The following is an 18,420-nucleotide window of genomic DNA, read 5'->3' on the forward strand; positions in this document are numbered from 1 at the left end:
GCATCATGGTTACCATAGCAGCCAGATGCTGATGATGACTCCAGGGGACAGCAGGTAAAGCTGAGCCAGCTTCCAGGTCCATGCTTTCCCATGCTCTTTGCAGGCTGGTGAGATGGTCTGAAATGCAGTCTCCTTTCAGGACCCCCGTTTTGTCTTGGGTCACTTAGAATCACAAATCCTGCCTCCAAGGCTCAGCTAAGGGCCCTGGGGCACCCCTTTGGAGACTCTCTCCTCCCCAATCCCTGTCTCTTGGCACCCCGCCTGGTTGCCGTGGAAACAGGTTCCACTGCGGACAAAGGAGGGAGCTGGGTCCTGCTTCCTCCTGGTCTTGCTGATGAGGATTTTTAGACCGTGGAGACTGCGCTGCCCTGCCTTGCACCTGCCCTCGCTGCCCGTGTTCTCGTTCAAGTGGAGCTTGCCCTCCCTTCCCACTGACAAGACCATGTGTAAAAGTGTGACCACAGGTGAATGGAAGAAAGTCTTCTATGAAAAGATGGAGCAGGCAAAGCCAGCTGACAGCTGGGACCTCATCATAGACCCCAACCTCAAGCACAATGTGCTGGCCCCCGGCTGGAAGCAGTACCTGGAGTTGCATGCCTCAGGCAGGTGAGTAGCCTAGTAAGCAGGGACCCTGCAGGCGACCTCTAACTCCCCAGCTCCTGGAGGACCTTCAGCCCAGGTGTTCAGATGGCACAGTTGGGCCAGGTGTACGGAGGCAGAGAAAGAACGCTTAAATGGGACTCAGTATACTTGAATATGATGCCAAGTCTTCCACTGAGCATCTAATGTAGCTTCCCTCTCTGAGCTGCAGTTTCCCCATCTGGAAAATAAATATATATATTTTAGAAAAATAGAATATCTGTAATAGTCTTAAACTCTGACATTTTATGTATTTTCAGATTTAACAATCTCTTAAAAGTGGTTGACAATGAATGGAAGGGAGCTTGAGGTCCACTGGGTGTCAGAAGGCCTGTGGTCTCATCCTGGGATGGTTCAGTTAAATTAATTTGATTTAATTTAAAATTATCAAACTCATGTAGTGTGCTAAAACAGACTCGACTCTTAGTTCTGTGACCACTGAGCAATTCAATCTCCGTCTCTGGACCTTGCTTTCCCCTTTTGCAAAATGAGGGTTTAGCTTAGATCCTTGCCACTTACAGTCATCAGCCTTGCCCGGAGCTTCTTAAGAGACACAGAATCTTGAGCTCCCTCCTAGACCTACTTAATCAGAATCTGCATTTTAACAAGATTCCTAGGTGATTTGTATACAAAATAATGTCTGAGAAGACCTGCTTGAGTCTTACCAGCACTCTTTGTCATGGGTCTATAATGCAAGGACTAACTTTTGGGATATAATATAGGGAGGTCGAATGGTGCAGCCAGGAGACCAGAGGCAAGGCCCTTCTTCCTGCATGGGTTGGTGTCCATTCATTTCAATCCAATTCAAGAAACATTTGTTGGACACCTGTTATGTGCTGGGCACTAACTCTGCCTCTAAGTAGCAGTGTATAGCACAGAGCTCTCACTCTTTGTGCCTCAGAGTACTTTCCAGAGTAAAATGAAAGTTTAGCAGATTTCTAAGGTCCCTCCAGTTCTGACATTTTCCAATTCTGATTTGAAAGAGAAGAGAGAACCCCCAAAGGATGTGAATAAAAGAGAAGAGATGAAAATGGAAACGTGAAGCCCCTTAGCCAACTGAATGAAGGGTGCAAAGGACTGGAAACTTGTGACAGGGGCCAGGAGCTTCTGGAAGATCTAGGATCTGAAGTTCTGTGGAGCTGAGTGGAAAGGCCTCGTGCCTCTCTCCCAGACCTGGCTGATCAGCTGAGCTCTCTAGCTGGCCCCGGTCAGGGTTGGGAATCTACGCTCTCCAGGTTTACTCTGGGCAGACTGTTTCCACTCCCAGGCAAGAAGCCGGTTAACCCTGGCACTTGCCTGGAGGCTGATGGTGATGGATGTCAGTGACATTTTCTCCTGATGTGGGTTTAGCCAGTTGACGGTCCATGTTGACACACAAGAGTCTGGTGCGGGTTATCCCCACAAGCAGACTTCCAGGAGGTCTGAGGAGGACTGGCCTATCTAGTGCAGCACGTGCATTTTACAGATGGGAAATGGGACCCCGGGGGAAAGGAGCAAGATCTGAGGGTATCAGGGCAAAGGTGCTCAGGCCTGTGGGAGGAGGAAGGGGGAGCCAGGTGGCACCCTGATGAGCCAGCTCGGGTGCCCGGGGGGCTCACAAGGGAGCAGGCAGGGTGGCCTCCTGGGGAAGGAGGCGGAGCGCTAATGAACCCAAGGCACTGTAAACACTCCGCCCCCGCCTCCAGGCTCCATCCACCTTCCGCTTCCTCCCATCTCCTTCTTGGGGCTGTTTCCACCGCTTCTATCCCGTTGTCTCCCCCTTCCTCCCCTCCTCCCCGCAGGTTCCACTGCTCGTGGTGCTGGCACACCTGGCAGTCGCCCCACGTGGTCATCCTCTTCCACATGCACCTGGACCGCACTCAGCGGGCGGGCTCGGTGCGCATGCGCGTCTTCAAGCAGCTCTGCTACGAGTGCGGCACAGCCCACCTGGACGAGTCGAGCATGCTGGAGGAGAACATCGAGAGCCTGGTGGACAACCTCATCACCAGCCTGCGCGAGCAGTGCTACGGCGAGCGAGGCGGCCATTACCGCATCCACGTGGCCAGCCGCCAAGACACTCGGCGGCACCGCGGCGAGTTCTGCGAGGCCTGCCAGGAGGGCATCGTGCACTGGAAGCCCAGCGAGAAGCTGCTGGAGGAGGAGGCGACCACCTACACCTTTTCGCGGGCCCCTAGCCCCACTAAGCCGCAGGCCGAGGAGGGCTCTGGCTGCAACTTCTGCTCCATTCCTTGGTGTTTGTTTTGGGCCACCGTCCTGCTGCTGATCATTTACTTGCAATTCTCTTTCCGCAGCTCCGTCTAAGATTCCCTGGAGACTCCAAGGCCTGTGAGGATGAGGATGGGGTGGGGAGAGAGACCTGAGTTGGGAGTGGTGTCAAGTTCTAGCTCTGGCACTGCCACTGACTGGGTGAGACCTGGACAAACCACCCGGTTTTTCCATCTGTAAAATGAGGGGTTTGGGTTAAAGGAGTGGTTTTCAGAGAGAAACTCAGGGCCCTGAAGTTCCGCATAGATGCCTCAGGGATTTTGTATTTGGCAAGTTAGCTAAGAGAGTGGGGTTCCACCTCCTGGTCCAATTATCCATCCCCAACTCCTACCTCCTCCTCTTCCTTCAGTCAGATTGGCTCCATCTTAAATGGAGTTTCATTTAAGGTTTTTGTATGAAAAAAGGTTCAACTGCTTTAAAAAAAAATTGAAAACCCAGGACTAGATGACCTCAAAGGCTTTTCTGCAGGAATGAGTCCATCCTTGTTGTCTTATAGAGTCCTGTCCCCTACTCCCCTCTTAAATCCTACTTCCTGTAGCTGCAGTCTTAAATGAACCTCTTTGGCTACTGTATGAACCTCATCCACAGCTCTGCCTCCATGCAAAAAACAAATGTTCCTCTTGAAAGGGAGTGAGGGGTTCCTAGACTTCCCAGCTTCTAGCTTCCCTTCACTCAAGATGGATTCTGGGAACTGCCTGGCTCAGAGTTGGTGGAGTCCCAGAGTTAAGTTTCCTACCCACTGCATGTGAGCTGGTGGAGAATTTAAGGGAGATGGTTAGAAGGTGAGCTTTAGACACAAAACACAAAATCCTTGGGAAACAAATGTAATCACTGGGTGTCTAGGGAGTCTTCAGGGTTTTGGGCCAGGCCTCCAGGGTTCTTTGCTCAAACTATAGTTGAACAGCTTTTGCAGTCTGGCCATGCATGACTCTCTTGCCAAAGATCAGCTGTCCACCTAGAACCACAGGGATGGGGGTCCTCAGCAAGAGAGGGGGTGTTAAAGATGTGGAATGCTTTTCCATAGAGAAGCACATAGTTATACAGGAGAATCTTACATTTCTTTAAAATGGAGATGCAATACTGCCTGGAGTCAGAGGAGAGAAGACTTTCTGGTAGTGGGTGTATGGAGGGGAGGAGGGCAGAGAGGCAGAAAGCAGGAGATGGGATGCCATCTTCTACTTTTGAGGGCCCTCATGTTGACTCTCTCTCCTCCTCCCCCTACTGCTCCCCTACTTAATGGAAAGTCACCACTGTCTGGGGTGGTGGAGGGAGGGGGACCATGTATATAAAGATGGGGTACTTTAATAAAGACAGGATATCTTCCACTGGGCTTAGTAGTCATTACTGTGTTTGAGGCTCCCCACACTGTACCTCCTCAGTAGTGGGCTGTTGGTCTCCCTAATTCTCCATCTTCCCTTTCCCCTCTTCTTCTTGGGGCCCCCACGTAAATCTCCACTTGGCTCCAGCCCCAAGCTCTGGGCCGGTCTCATCGATAGGAAGGAGGGATGTCAGGCAGCCCTTGGTCAGTCATTTAGGGACTCAGCAGGAGGTCAGTCTGACTCCTCCTCCCCTTGCTCTAATTCCACTGACTTATGATTTCCTTCACTTATCTCACACAGTATTCATTCCTTTGTCCAGTTCCCATATCTTGAGCACCTACTCTCTGATTTGGGTGCTGCGATACAGTGGGGCCTTAGGGGCAGTCTCTGCTCCCCGTGAGATTCTCCACTGACCACAGAGTTTCTCATCCTGGCTGCACTTAAGAAATACTGGGGAGCTTTTAAAGAAATATCAATGCCCAACTTCTGCCCCAGACCAGCTCAGTCAGAATTCCTGGGGGGTGAGACTGAGCATCTGAATTCAACTAAAACTTCCAGGTGACCCACCCATGCCACCTGGCATAATGCCTTCTAACTAAGGAACAGGATTCCGTTTGCACCTAATTTTGAGATAACTGAACCATGAGTCCCTTCTTGATCTACCTTGTATTCTCTAGGTCCAGAGATTAGCTTCCCTCTTTCCAGACTTTCTATGCACTCCCCATACCCTATCATGGGGATTTGACCCTCCCTTGATCCTCCCTGCTCCTGCCTTCCTGCCATACTGGCTTTATCCTACTCTGAGAGTTTCCATTTTTTAGGTTTTCCCACCCTTGCTAGGACACTCATCAAATTTTGTTATACTTACTTGCCTGTGGATATAATACCTGCTTGAACTTATGTTCCAACAAGCACAGAATCTATGTATTTTATTTTCTACTGAGCACAGAGCAAGTGTTCAATAAATATTTGTCTAATGAAAAAATGAACCCACAAGACAGCCCATCTCCAGCCAGATCCTCACCTCCCTAGCACATTGTGCTTCAACCTTAGCATAGGTTACCAGAAAGCAGGACTTGAGGCAGAGGCTTGTGTTAGTACTTTATTGGAGATTTTGATTCCAGGAAGCAGGAGTGAGGAAGGGGGAATGAAGCCAAGAAGAGGGGGAAAGCAATAGAAGGAGGCCTTATCAAATTGTCCACCTCAACTGGCTGGCTGGTTGTTCAGTCCCACAGAACCATCTGAGGATCCTGTTGTGCAGCATCTCAGGAGCAGCTGTGGTTGGGTGGGTGGGGGTGGAGGGGTAAGTCTCTCCACTGACTCTCGTATCCCAGTGGTTAAGGGAGTATACTCCCCTACCTTTCGTGTTGTAGGTTCATGAGTCCAGAGCACAGAAAGACCAGGATGGGAGGTGGGAGGCATGTGGCGTGGACCTGAGGCAAGGTGCCATGAGGCTGAGCCTGTGTAAAGCTGGTGGGAGCCTGTGTGGGACTGGTCCCAGCAGTGATGGCTGGATTAAGTAGTAGGTGAGGCTGGGAGAATCTGAGGTTGTACATAAAAGATGTCCTGAGCACCTGCTCACATTTCTTTTTTCCATAGTAGTTATCACCTTCTTAACCTACTCTGTAATTTATTTAATTATAATGTTCAGTCTATTTTCTGTCTACCCCCTGTAGAATGTAATTTCCATGAAGTCAGGGACCATTGTCTATTTTGTTTACCTGCTTATCTCAAAAGATTAGAACAGCATTCAAATATGATAGACCGTCAATAAAACATGTTGAATGAATAAATGAATAAATGCTGAATGGGTATTTGAAAACAGGGTTTGTGTTCTTGCTCTGACATTTTCAGGTTAAATGCCCCAGTTTTTTTACTTTTCAGTACTAATCTGTATTATAGTTCTTTCTGGTAGCTTGGCATCCATCCCACATTCTTTGAGCAATAGCACTCTGATTTTCTTTTCAGGGAATTACTCTTCCCTGTAGACTACAGTCTGGCAGAATTATTAAGGAACTTTGCATCTCCCCTGATCCCCATCAAGGGGCAGGCACATGGCCCAAGCAAGGCTAATTGGAATTTCAATCATGAGCAAAGTGATAAAAAGACTGAAAGCAGATGGAGTGCTTTAATTCCAGTGGTGATCCCTTGGTGTGATTGTAAAAGACTTCTGGCTACTTACATGCCCAGCATTGCCCAACTTTGTCCTTTGCTAAGTCTTGCCTTCCAAACTTCCTTTTGATTCTATGAACTTCTGCATAGTTAAAAAAAAATTCCCTTTTGTTTTTGGCTAAAACATCTGCAGTCTCTGTGCTTTTCAACTAAAGGACTCTAATATACCAGGTCTTTCTCCTCTGGACATGCTCTGTTAGGTCAATTGTCCTCTAACAGGGTGAGACCCAGCCTGAGCTCTACCCATGCGCTCTCCTGCATATTTAACTTTTCTTTCTCTCTGCTTAAGTTCTTCACTTGACCCCCACATTCCCCTCCAGATCCTGCCTTTTCGCCTACATTTCACAACCAAATATTTCCAAAGACTGTCTTTACTCACTGTCTCCACAATTTTGTCTCCTGTTAATTCTACAGGCTGGCTTCCACCCCCACTAATCTTCAGAAACTCTCCTTACCAAGGTCACCGGTGGCCACCTTATGGCTGAATCCAGTGTACCTTCAAAACCTTATTTTTCTTGATTTCTCAAAGGAGTCAAATTCCAAACTCTCTGTTCGTTTGGTTTGAGATACCCTCTTCTCTTGATTTAACATCAGCTTTTTGGCTGTTTCTTCCCATCTTCTTTATAGGATTCTCTGCTTCTGCTTGTCTTTTGAATGCTGGTATTCTTTAGGCTTCTGTCCTAAGTCATCTCTTTTTTCTCACCTGTCCACACTCTCTGGATGATCTAATCAATTCTGATATTTTCATTTAATTATCCATATGATGATGGTTCAGATCTATATTTGTAAACCTGAACTCTCTTTTGGTCTTCTTATTTTTACATCATCCTTCCTACTTGACATCTGCCTTTGACCATCTTAAGGTACCTCAGAGTCAACATGTTCAAGCAAATCCTAAAATTTGCTTTCCTCTCTGGAGTTCCATGTATCAGTGGATGGTACCATGGTCCCACCCTGCCTGTCATTTAGAAACCTGGGTGTCATCCTTTTCTTCATCCCCTATATCCAAATCATGAGTCTACCTTCTTTATCTATCTGGAGTCCGTTCACTTCTCTCCATCTCCATTGCTAATATCTTAATCTAAGCAAGCATCGTCTTTCACCTGGATCATTACAATGGCCTAACTGCTCTTTCTTCTCTGACCCTCCTACAATCCATCCTCCATACAAGGCCATAGTGATTCTTCACACATGCTGTTCCATCTTTGTTTTTTTGTTTGCTAGGTTAATTCCAACTTATTCTACAGACTCCAGCCCACACTATTTCCTCTGGATCGCATCCATGCAAAAATAGAATCACTTTTTCTGCTGAGATTATATAGTACCCTCTGCTTCCCTCTTATAGCCTCTAATTTCCCTTCCAATTCTAAGGCACTGTGATTCTGGACTTATTTTCAGGAAAGGAAGTTTTTTGCAGGGTCATGGGATTTTAGAGTTGGAAAAATCTTTAGAAAGTCAACCACTTCATTTTGACAATGATAAAATGTGACCAGAGCGTGGAAATAACTTATCCAACACGTCCCATTGTCAGGCAGTAGCAGAGTCAGGAGTCCAAACCTTGCCTAGTCTAGTCCAGAGGTCTTTCCCACTGCTCTTTGTGCTCTGCTAGGAAGAAGTTTTCAATATAAGGAGGCCTCGCCTGTCTGCGTTATTGTTCTTTATTTTTTTTTGCATTTAAATTTTATACTTTTTTAGGTCTCACAGACATGGCAGGGGGAGGGTGATATTATTCTATCCAGCTCTTTTTTTTAATTTTAATTTTTAAAAAAGCTTTAGATTACATAAATGTTTTATCAAAAATATAGGGGATTCTCATATACCCCACCCCTCCTGCCATACTTTTTCCCATTAACAACATCTTTTATTAGTGTGGTACATTTGTTACAACTGATGAACACACATTGAAGCGTTGCTGCTAACTGTGGTCAATAGTTTCCATTATAGTTTTGCCTTATTGTTCTTTATCTGTAGAACAGATACCTATCTGGGAATTCCTGGCTTGCTCAAAGTACACATTGCCACATGGGACATGATGAGCTTGTCTGATGTACCTTATGTGTTATAAATAAACTTCTCTGGGATACTCCAGGATCCTGGGCTTCTCCTACTGGAGCTTCTGAGCACTAGTCTTCACGTAAAAGCTGGGAAGAGACTAACAGGCCCTGAATTGAGGTTCCAGAGGCTGAAAGCCTTAGCAAGCGTTAGCAAGAAGTGCTGTCTCAGTCACAGCCTCCAAACCCATCTGAATAGGGACCAACCCAATGGGAGAACACTTCCTGTGGGTCAGTGGTCCTGAGCACCAAGAATAGCACCAACTAAGGATGATTTCCAGCATGGTAAGCCCGTATCAGGACTGTGAGACAGCTGTAAGACAAACTAGAGCTTTCCTGATCTAGATCCCTTATTTTACTAAAGGGGAACTGAGGTCAAGAGAAAAATAAGGAACTTAACCAGCATTGTACAACATGGGGTAAAAAGATCATGAAATCTGGGGCCCTGGCACTGCTCCTTAATGGCTGTATGAGCTTAGGTAAGCACTTAAGCTCTTTTAGTCTCATTATCCTCATCAAAATGGGCATAATAATAACTTCTTTCAGGGGGCTATTGTAAGGAATAAATAAGAGAATGTGATAATGTCTGATACAGAGCACATGCTCACAGAATATTCATCTTCTTTTTTCTTTCCCTTCACTTTCAGTCCTAAAGGGCTATTTCTCTCTGTCATTTCAGATTAAGCTCTGTGGGCAAATGCTTTTTGAAAAAAGTCAAAGGCAAGGGTTAACTTCCCAGCTCAAAGTCTGAGGCTAGTTGATTTCAATAATATGTAGAGTTATTTCCTTTCTTCCCCTCATATTCATTTCAAAGCAATGACTTCATTTTTCCAGCATTATGGTGACCACTCTTTGTTCTTCAAAGGTAGCTATTTTAAAAAATCTCCCCAAGCATAAAACACCAGGGATTTCTAGGCTCCATTACCCATTGGCTGAAATACCCTGAAAGGAATTTAGCTCTTTTCCAAGCCCCATTCTGGTTCTCTGTAGGACTCCAAGCTAAGGAATTTCCTTTTGGCATTGCTTGGGTACTGCCACATGCACCAGGGAAATGAAATCCGCCTGTCCTGTGACTGTTTCATGACAGAACCTTGTGAGGGAGAGTAGGGTGATGGTTGTTGAGTAGAACGTTCCTTGCCCAGGGGGTCAGGCAACCTGGTTTCAGCCTTAGTTTAGCCATGATTTAGGTTGCTGACCTTGGGTGATTTAGTGTTTTTACTCCCCTGGGTCTCAGTTTCCCCATTTGTAAAGCAAAGAAATAAGGTGATCTGCAGGGTCCTTGCCAGATCTGCCCTTGCTCACAAACCGCTACTTAATCCTACTTGCTCTGGGGCATTTGGGGTGGTGCTGACCCTCATCCTGCCAATGAGTCATCTAGTAGTCACCCTGGGATTTCGGTCTGCCTGGTTGGTTGGGAGTTTGAAACAATCATAAACATATTCCTTTCCCATCTTGTCTGGAAGTAAACTTTTATACAATTTACTCTGACTTCTCTGTAAAAGTTTTCACATTTTAGAAAGGCAGCTTGAAAGATATTGCCTTATAAAAGGAGTTGGGTGGTAGCTTTGGAATTTGTCTCCTTTGTAAACCAAGACCAGTAAGTCCTCACTCCCTTCTTAAAAGGCCATAGTGATATTTTGGGGACTTTAAAAGATACATCCTATTTTAGAGATTCATTCATTAAAAAATATATATTGAGTATATAGTATGTGCTGGGTAGTGTTCAAGGCCCTGGAGAAATAGCGATAAGCAGAACAGCTAAATCACTTTCCTTGTGGTGCTTATATGATAGGAGAGGAGCCAGACAATACATGCAAACTGTGTGGTATATTAGATATTGTTAAGTACTATGGAGAAGAATAAGTAGGAAAGGGAGATAGGAAGGGTGGGGGATGAAATTACAAGGTAGCTAGAGAAAGCCCCACTAAGAAGGTGACATTTGAAGAAACATGAAGAAAATGAGTAATAATATCTAGGCTGAAGGAATGGTTCATGCAAAGGTGCTGAGGTAGGAAGCAGGTTGAAATGTTCAACGGAGTGGTAATGTGGATCAGAACATATAAGCCATAAGTCAGGATATTGGCTTTTAATCTGAATGAGACAGGAAGTCTTGAGAAGTAGTGTGATGTAATCCAACTTATATTTTAACAGGGATGCTCTGGCCACTATGCTAGGAATAGATTGTGGTAGGTCAAGGTGAAAGCAGAAAGACCAAGTTGGAGGCTCCAAAGCAGTCCTGGCAGAGGCAATGGGGGCCTGTACCAGAATGGTAGCCCCTATGGTTGAGTCTGGGTGTATTTTAAAGTTAGAGCTGGCAAGATTTGCTGATGACTCAGATGTGGGATCCAAGAGAAAGAGGCCCCATAATTTTCAGCCCAGGCCACTGGAAGAATAGTTTACCACTTTTTAAACATTCTGTTAGACATTTAACATTAGAGATGCCAAAATGGCAGTTGTATATTCATGCCTGTAGTTCAGAGGAGAGGCCCAGGCTAGAGTTAAAATTTCAGAATCATCAGCATATATATAATATATAACATCATGTGACTAAATGAGCTTATTCAGGGAGTGAGGATAGGTCAAAAAGAAAAGAGACCCAAGGACTGAGCCCTGGGCATCTGCACTGGTAGGAAAAACAAGGAGCCAACAGGCGGACTGAGAAAACTGAGGCATAGAAAGGGTGATGCGCCTGAGCTTTCAAAGCCATTAGGCAACAGAGCTGGGGCTGGAGCTGTGGTCTTTGGGGTCAGGGTTCAGAGCTCTTTGCACTGGCTAAAAGCACCTTCTCTCTCATGACACCAACTCACCCTTTGGATTGGAATCCTGCAGATGTCCCTTGCATGGGACATGTTGTTTCATCAAGTCAGAACAGGGCATGGATTTTTGTCTCTATTTTTTTTTTTTTTTTTTTAGTATATTTGAAAATATTTCATAATTTTAAAATGAAGTAAGATGAAAAGACAGTAGGAGGCCTACATTGCTGACACAGCTGTGGGCATTGCATAGGCAAACTTGGATAGAAGGGAGATGGCGTCAGAAATGTTGTCTTGGATTCTGTTAGCAGGACTGGATTGTGAGTGAGTCTTTCTTAGGCATGGGCTAAATAAGCCAGGTGGTTCCAGGAGATGTGCAAGATGGAAGAATGTCACAGGACAAACAGGCACAAGGGGAGATGAGAGTCTTCACTCTCAAAAAGGTCAGCGGCTTCCAAGACCCTGGACTTGGGGCCTGCACTGCATCTACACTGCACCCTCGGATCCTCCAGGACTGGTTTGGGTTGGTGCTGGTCTGTTGTGTGTGAAGGGATCATAATCTGTCACTTTTCAGAGGCCTCCACTGGGACTTGTGGATGCTGGTGTGGGAGATGTGCTCCCGAGCATGCTGATCTGCTCATCATTTACCCTGCTTACCCTAACATGCCATACCACAGCTGGGACTCCCTTCGATCCTTTGAGATCTGCCTAGGTGTTGAAACTGTCCTGGCTTTCTTTCTGCCTGTGGTTAGAAGCTCGATACTGGAAACTGAGCCTGTGTTTTGCATCCAAATTATATTTTCCTTATCTTCTTGAAAAAATGTAAAAGCGTACCAGATGCAGGGAAGACCTTGTTTGTCTCCTTCCTTCAAGTTCAGGGAACTCTATGGATTCCTTTCTGGAGTCAAGTGTTGATTCCAGAAGGTCACACACAGACCAAGGACCTGGAAAAATGCCTTTGGATTTTGTTGCCCTGCCTTCTTTCCTCTATTTCTCTATTAATTCACCCTCAGGTATTAACTGAGGTTGGGAATATGTTAAAATTGATTTCTGAGGGCCCAGTCCTGGGTTTTCAGAGCCCCAGGAAGCAGATTCCTTTCTTCCATCCCCACTGTCCTGCCCTTGTTCAGGACCATAGGGTCACTTGCCTGCTGAGTCTCGCTGCCTTTCAGCCTTTGCTCCCTCAGTTCACTCTCTGCATTAAGGCTTCATTTGAAAGGTAAAGCTGATGGCATCTCTCCTTGGTTCAGAACCTCAAATGTCTCCACGTCCCCCAAACCAAGTTGAGCATCAAAGGTTCTCCGTGACCCTAAGATCTTTCCAAATGGTATTCTTTCCCCCAATTTATCTTGCTCTCCAGGGACACCAATGCCACTCAGTTTCCCCCAAACACCCAAGGCCCTTTCATACCCCTGCCTTTGCATGTGCTAGTCCCCCCTGTCTAGAATGCTTCGTCCCTTCTGCAGTTTGCCACTGCATAGTAAGAGAGCACTGTTCTTTCTAGGAAAACACTAAGGCAGAAACGTCTTAGCAATGGTGTTGCTTCTGAGAGCCAGGCAAATGTTCCAGATCAGGCCTCATAGCACCAGGTTGCCTACCTCCTATCTGCCTCTTAACAGGTGAGTGACCTTAGGCAAGGACCCATGCTTGGGAAATAGAGGCTCCCAATGTTCTTTGGGGTTACATACCATCAGTATGGACTGGAACAGTGGCTTTCAAACTGAATGCACATGAGAATGGGAAATTTTTAAAAGGACTTAATGCTCAGGCCTTACTCCAAACAGATTATATTTGAATCTCTGGAGGATGAGACCCAGGCAGTGGTATTTTTTTTTTTTCAACTTCCCAAGTGATCCCTGGGTGCAGCCAATTTGAGAACCATTAGTCTAAGAGTTAAGAGCTTGATTTCAAATCCTGGAGAGATTGAGGACCATGTTTTTTTAAAAAAAATAAACTTTATTTTATAGTAGTTTCAGATTTACAGAAAAATTGAAGATAGTACAGAAGGCTCTCATATACATCACACTCAGTTTCCCCTGTTAGTATCTTACTGTGTACAGTACATTTGTCACAAGTAATGAACATTTATATATTTTTATTAACTATAAGTCCATACTTTATTCAGATTTCATTAGTTTTCACCTAATGTCCTTTTTCTGTTCCAGGATCCCATCCAGGGTACCACATTATATTTTAGTTGTCACGTGTCTTTAGACTCCTCTTGACTGTAATAGTTACTCAGGCTTTCCTGGTTTTTGAAGACCTTAACAGTTCTGAGGAGTATTAGTTAGTTCTTTTGTAGAATGCTTCTCAACTGAGATTTGTCTGATGTGTTTCGCAGATTAGACTGGCATTATGGGTTTGTGGGAAGAAAACCACAGAGGTAAAGCGCTGTTTTCATGACATCATATCGAGGACACATGTGATCAGCATGGCTTATTGCTGTTGATACCTATGACCACCTGGCTGAGGTAGGGTTTGTGAGGTTTCTCCTCTGTAAAGTAACTCTTTTCTCCCCCTTTTCCATACATACTCTTTAGAAGGAAGTCACAATGTGCAGCCCACATTTAGGAGTGGGGATTTAAACTTCACCTCCTTGAGGGTAGATTATCTATATATATAATTTATTTGGCATTCTTCTGCACAGCACTTTTGTCTATTCTCCCACATTTATTTATTCAATCATTTATTCATATGAGTGTTGACTCATGGATATTTATTTTATGCTTTGCATTATAATACAGTATTACATTATTTATATTGTTGCTCAAAATGTTCCATCTTTGGCCTTGGGCATTCTTTGAGTTGGCTCCTGAGATCCTTTGACATACTACCCCCCTCCCCCCATCATTGCTGAGTTCTCTGAGCCCTTCCTTAGTCTCTCTCCTTACAAGATGCACCAGGGTCCTCATGTATATTCCCTTCCCGGTCCTAGAATCAGCCATTTCTCTAAGAAGCCTGTCTTCCTTTTATTGGGGCGTGGTATTAGAAACCGAGATCTGGGATCTAGGGGTGTCCGTTGCTACTGGGGTGTTGCTACTTGGGTTGCTCCTTCAGTTTGCTTGATGTAAAGTGGGGGACAGGTTGTTGTGAGGATTAAATTAGAGAATGTGTGTAAGAACTTAGAGTGCTCTCAATCAGATAGTAAAGGCTAAAAAAAAATTAGTCATTATTATTTCCCAGAGAAGTTTTATTTATATTTGAGCTAAATTTAGAGTTTCCAGAGTTCTTTCCTGTCTGTCAATTTATCTGATTTAACAACCCCCAGACAGGAACAGGACAAAAATTGTTCTGCCATCTTACTGATGGAGAAATTAAGTGGTAAATGGAGTCAACTTATACTAAGGCAGAACCTAAGTCTCTTGATTTCAAGACCCAGTCTAGACCCAGATCGGCTACCACCTCTGCCACACAACTGGTATATATTTTCCCTCTCTGATATCTTCCTAGGTCTTGCCTGAAGGGCTTCTTGGGGGTAGTTGGTACTTTAATTTCTGCACTGGGGAACAAGAATAATTCGTGGCAGATTGAAAGTACATACTCTAATCCACAACAGTCATGCAGAGACATGGTGCAGTATTTTCTGAACCAAATATTGAAGACAAGATCTGAAAAAAAATTTTTTTTCTCTTCTGGGTGTGGGTGATACTAGAGAGATGTAATTTGGATGTTGAACTATTGATATCCTGGGATAAGCTGATCATTTACAGGAATAATAGGGCATCATATTAAATCAGAACAGACTTGAAAACCTAAGATATGTTTATATCTATAATATTATAGTTTTATTCTTCATGGTACACTGATCCTAATTGAGTACAGTGAAATTTTGATAAATGAAAACACAACTCATCAGTGCATGAAAAACATACAAACCAAACAGATCTCTTTGACTCAATGCAGATGTTTATTGGAACAAATATGTAGTTACCAACTAGAACAGCAGCTTTTCTTGCTAATGAAATCTGGGCATGATCATTATTGCTAATAACATTCATTGCACAGAATCATAGTTTTAGTTCTGCAACTATATTCTAGAGAGATTGCTTTTGGGAGGATGAAAGAGAGTTCTTTCTAAGGGTCAGTGTGTTTTAAAGTTGGAATGGGCTGCCTTTAGATGTAGTAAGGAGTTTTCCATCATTAAAATTGTTCAAGATTTTGAGGTCATAGAGTTAGACAAGGATATCCTAATAGACACTTCAGTGATTCTATGTTCTATAAGAGATCCGAGTTTCTTGGATCTTAACACCCACACAGGAACTGGCATATCACCAGTGCTTGTAGACCAAGGATAAACAGAAGTTCCATGGCCCATCTGGACATTTCCTCAGAGTAAGGATGAATTTGCAATTGAGGAAATAAACAGTATAAACTGGGTCCAGGATAAATAACCTCGAGGTTGTTTCAAGTACCATTAAGTTGTCTGATTTCAAGAAGAAAGACTTTTTGAAATGTCATTTCTGACCACAGATTAGAGGAGAGAACACTGGTTTTTTGGATGGCCATTCTTCTGGGAGAAGCTGGTATAATTTGAGGATACCTGAGTGGACATTTTCTTTTCTTCTTTCTCCATCTGGAAGGACTTCTTTCTTACCAGTGGAAATGCCCACCCCACTCCAAGGCTCAGCTCCAATACCATCTCTGCTGGGAAGCCTTCCCTGAGGTCCACCCTGCCTCACACTTCTGTACCAGAATGGCCTTTCTTCCATCTCCATGCTTCTTCATCACATAGCACCTTGCAGGGTTCCTCCTATTCTGTGATTGTCACTGTGTTTGTTCTAGTTCTCCCACCAGAAGCTCCTGGAGGGCATGAATCATATCCTCCTAAGCAACACCTATAGCAGTCAGCATAGCCAGGAGCATGGGAGGTGTCTGGGCAGTACTGTAGAATAGAAAGACATGGAATCCTGGAAAGCTTTGCGAGGATTTAAAAAATTTGCCTCACCATTTTCCTTGGTCTAAAATAGAGATCCACCTTGCTTGACAAGTGTCTGATGGAGAGAGGTACTATGGCCATCTTCCCTTTCAGAATAAATGGTAGGGCAAAGAAAGATAGAATGACTTGGGCACGGAAGCAATGATCAGTTAGTGGAGAGGAAGTGTATAAATTACTCTCCCTGAGTGTTTAGTCTACTGCTTAGTCCATTAGTTCTCCTTCCTCAGTATCTTTCTCTTTCAGCAAGAGACCTGAAATGACTTCAGTAACTGCAGTGAAGCCTGAAAGCTATTAATAAAATTTCCCAATTTCGATAGGACAGAAGACAGGGGCTTGGGGCTTCTCATCCTTTGAAGGGCTTAAGTCTTAGAGCTCTGGAGAGGATGAGGCCTTTGGAAGCTTCTTGAGAGAGGAAGTGGCTCATGGATGGGAGAGACATTCTGCTTGGGAAACACTTGTGACTTTTCAGGGCTAGGGAGTTCAGGGTGAAGAACAGGGTTGAGGAAACAGGGGAATGGCTGCTTGGGGTCTGCTGTAGACCTAGGGAAGGAGGGTTCAGGGACCTGCTGTCTCCTCCTACCTTTATCAGCCCAGGTTCCCAGGAAGGGGAAGGAGGCCAGGGTCAGAGCACATGCTCTGCTTAGAACAGGGATCCCTTGGCTGGCACTTGGCCTGGACTGCATCCTTGGAAATCTGGATGTGGTGGGCAGAGTTGGGTGTTGCAACACAGCAGCATTTTGTTTTGAGTCATAGCTCTCCAGACATTGAGGTAACTGTTGCCTTTTGGTTACTTTGGCTTTAGCTCAACTCCTTTGGGGAAAAAATGGCTTCTTTGGATCGTAGATTGTCAAAGCTTTCTGGGCATCTTGAGATGAGGGAAGGCTCTTGTCTAGGGTCACATAGGGAGCTGAGGACAGAGCTAGTTTTAGATCTAGCTGTCCGACTTCCCAATACACCATTCCCACTCTCCCTTCTTTGCTTCTCTCAGGCACTCTCTTAATTTGGTATCCAGCTCCTGGTCATGACTGCATTGCTATGGGACATGTCTCAGGACTAGGAACTTTGTCCTTTTTACTGAATGGGAGATTGGGAAAGGTGGATGGTAGCAAAGAGGCATAAAACATTTGGGGGCAGATGAAGCAAGTGATCAAGTTTGAGGGAAAGGGGTATCACCAATTAGCCCTAAGACCCAGCCAGGAGTTTGTAAGAAAGCTTTTCCTGCTGGGTGGGCCCGTTGAGTAAAATCATGTTTATTGAGTGCTTGGTTTATGTCAAGCACTGTGCTACATACTATGTATATACTCATTAATTTCATCCTCATCACAATTTTATGAGGTAGGTAAGGTATGCCGTTTCCATTTTTCAGATGAGAAAACTGAGACTCAAAGAGGTGAAGGCGACTGCCCAGTGTTGCAGAGCTACTACAGGCCGGAGGCAGGATTCAGCCCTGGGTTCTGAGCCGGCGCTACTCTGCCTCTACAGAGAGCGGGGAGGAGGCAGAGAAGCGCCTACTATGGACTTTGGACGGGCTGCCTGAGGGAGGCAAAGGGAAGTAGGGTCTCTTGCATCACATAATGATCCTGTGTGGCTCACTGACCACAGATCCACGGTGTGAGGCTGAAGATCTGAATTCAGTTCCTCAGCCCGGTGACCCTTTGGATCCAGCCCCTGTGGTGGTGGATGTAGGAATACACTCCATAGAGGTCTTTCTTCCCACAGTCCTCGCCCCAGGACACGGTACCCACCAGGTACCACTGGCCTCTCTCTCTATCCAGGGTCATCATGGGGCCTCCGGAATCGCCTGCACAGGCGTCCTTTCCCCCTAGAGGAAAAAGCGATGCAGGTAAATTAAAGTGACCTCCCTACCCACCCCCGCACTCCCCACCCCTCACCCCCCAAATCCAAACAAGGCTTTTTTCTTCTCACTTCTGGTGTGTAGTTTGGAGAATAGGGCACTAGAGGGCGCAGCAGACCACTTGATGGAAATGTGGTCTCAGCGCAGTTTTAGGTCAGTCCTTCTCAGAGCTCAGGGATTTTAGAAAGCGCCTGTTCAGGCCTCTCTTTAATGAGGGGAAAGATTGGCGCTAAGCCTGGGACTCCCAGCTGGAGTTTCAAGTCCTGCTCAGGACCCCCTGAACATTTTCCACTGACTCGTGTCTCCAATGGAGCTGTCCTCCTGCCCCACCCGAACCCTTCCCTCCCCCCTCTCTCCTCCCTACCCGCCACGGGTTGATGTCCAGCCTCCACTGTCACCAGCCCTTCGGCTCCTGGGCTCTGCCTCCTTC

At 45.4% G+C, this 18,420-nt stretch overlaps 2 protein-coding genes across 3 annotated transcripts in view; one reads left to right on the forward strand and one right to left on the reverse strand.

Annotated features, from left to right (window-relative positions):
• The first annotated feature begins 284 nt into the window (after positions 1 to 284).
• RTP1 (receptor transporter protein 1) lies at positions 285 to 6,045 on the forward strand. The gene is made up of 2 exons (XM_004473683.2): positions 285 to 606; positions 2,421 to 6,045. The coding sequence occupies exons 1-2, from the start codon at positions 335 to 337 to the stop codon at positions 2,938 to 2,940; spliced, it is 792 nt and encodes a 263-aa protein (XP_004473740.1). The 5' UTR covers positions 285 to 334; the 3' UTR covers positions 2,941 to 6,045.
• A 9,040-nt stretch (positions 6,046 to 15,085) lies between these two features.
• MASP1 (MBL associated serine protease 1) overlaps positions 15,086 to 18,420 on the reverse strand; it is an 80,607-nt gene continuing 77,272 nt past the window's right edge. For both annotated transcript variants that reach the window (XM_012531070.4, XM_058295523.2), the window contains one exon: positions 15,086 to 17,957. In XM_012531070.4, coding sequence (XP_012386524.2) covers positions 17,767 to 17,957 — 191 coding nt within the window. In that variant the 3' untranslated portion in view covers positions 15,086 to 17,766. The remainder of the gene's footprint in view (positions 17,958 to 18,420) is intronic.

This window comes from Dasypus novemcinctus, chromosome 4 (genome assembly GCF_030445035.2).
Source record: "Dasypus novemcinctus isolate mDasNov1 chromosome 4, mDasNov1.1.hap2, whole genome shotgun sequence".
Taxonomy (NCBI): Eukaryota; Metazoa; Chordata; class Mammalia; order Cingulata; family Dasypodidae; genus Dasypus; species Dasypus novemcinctus.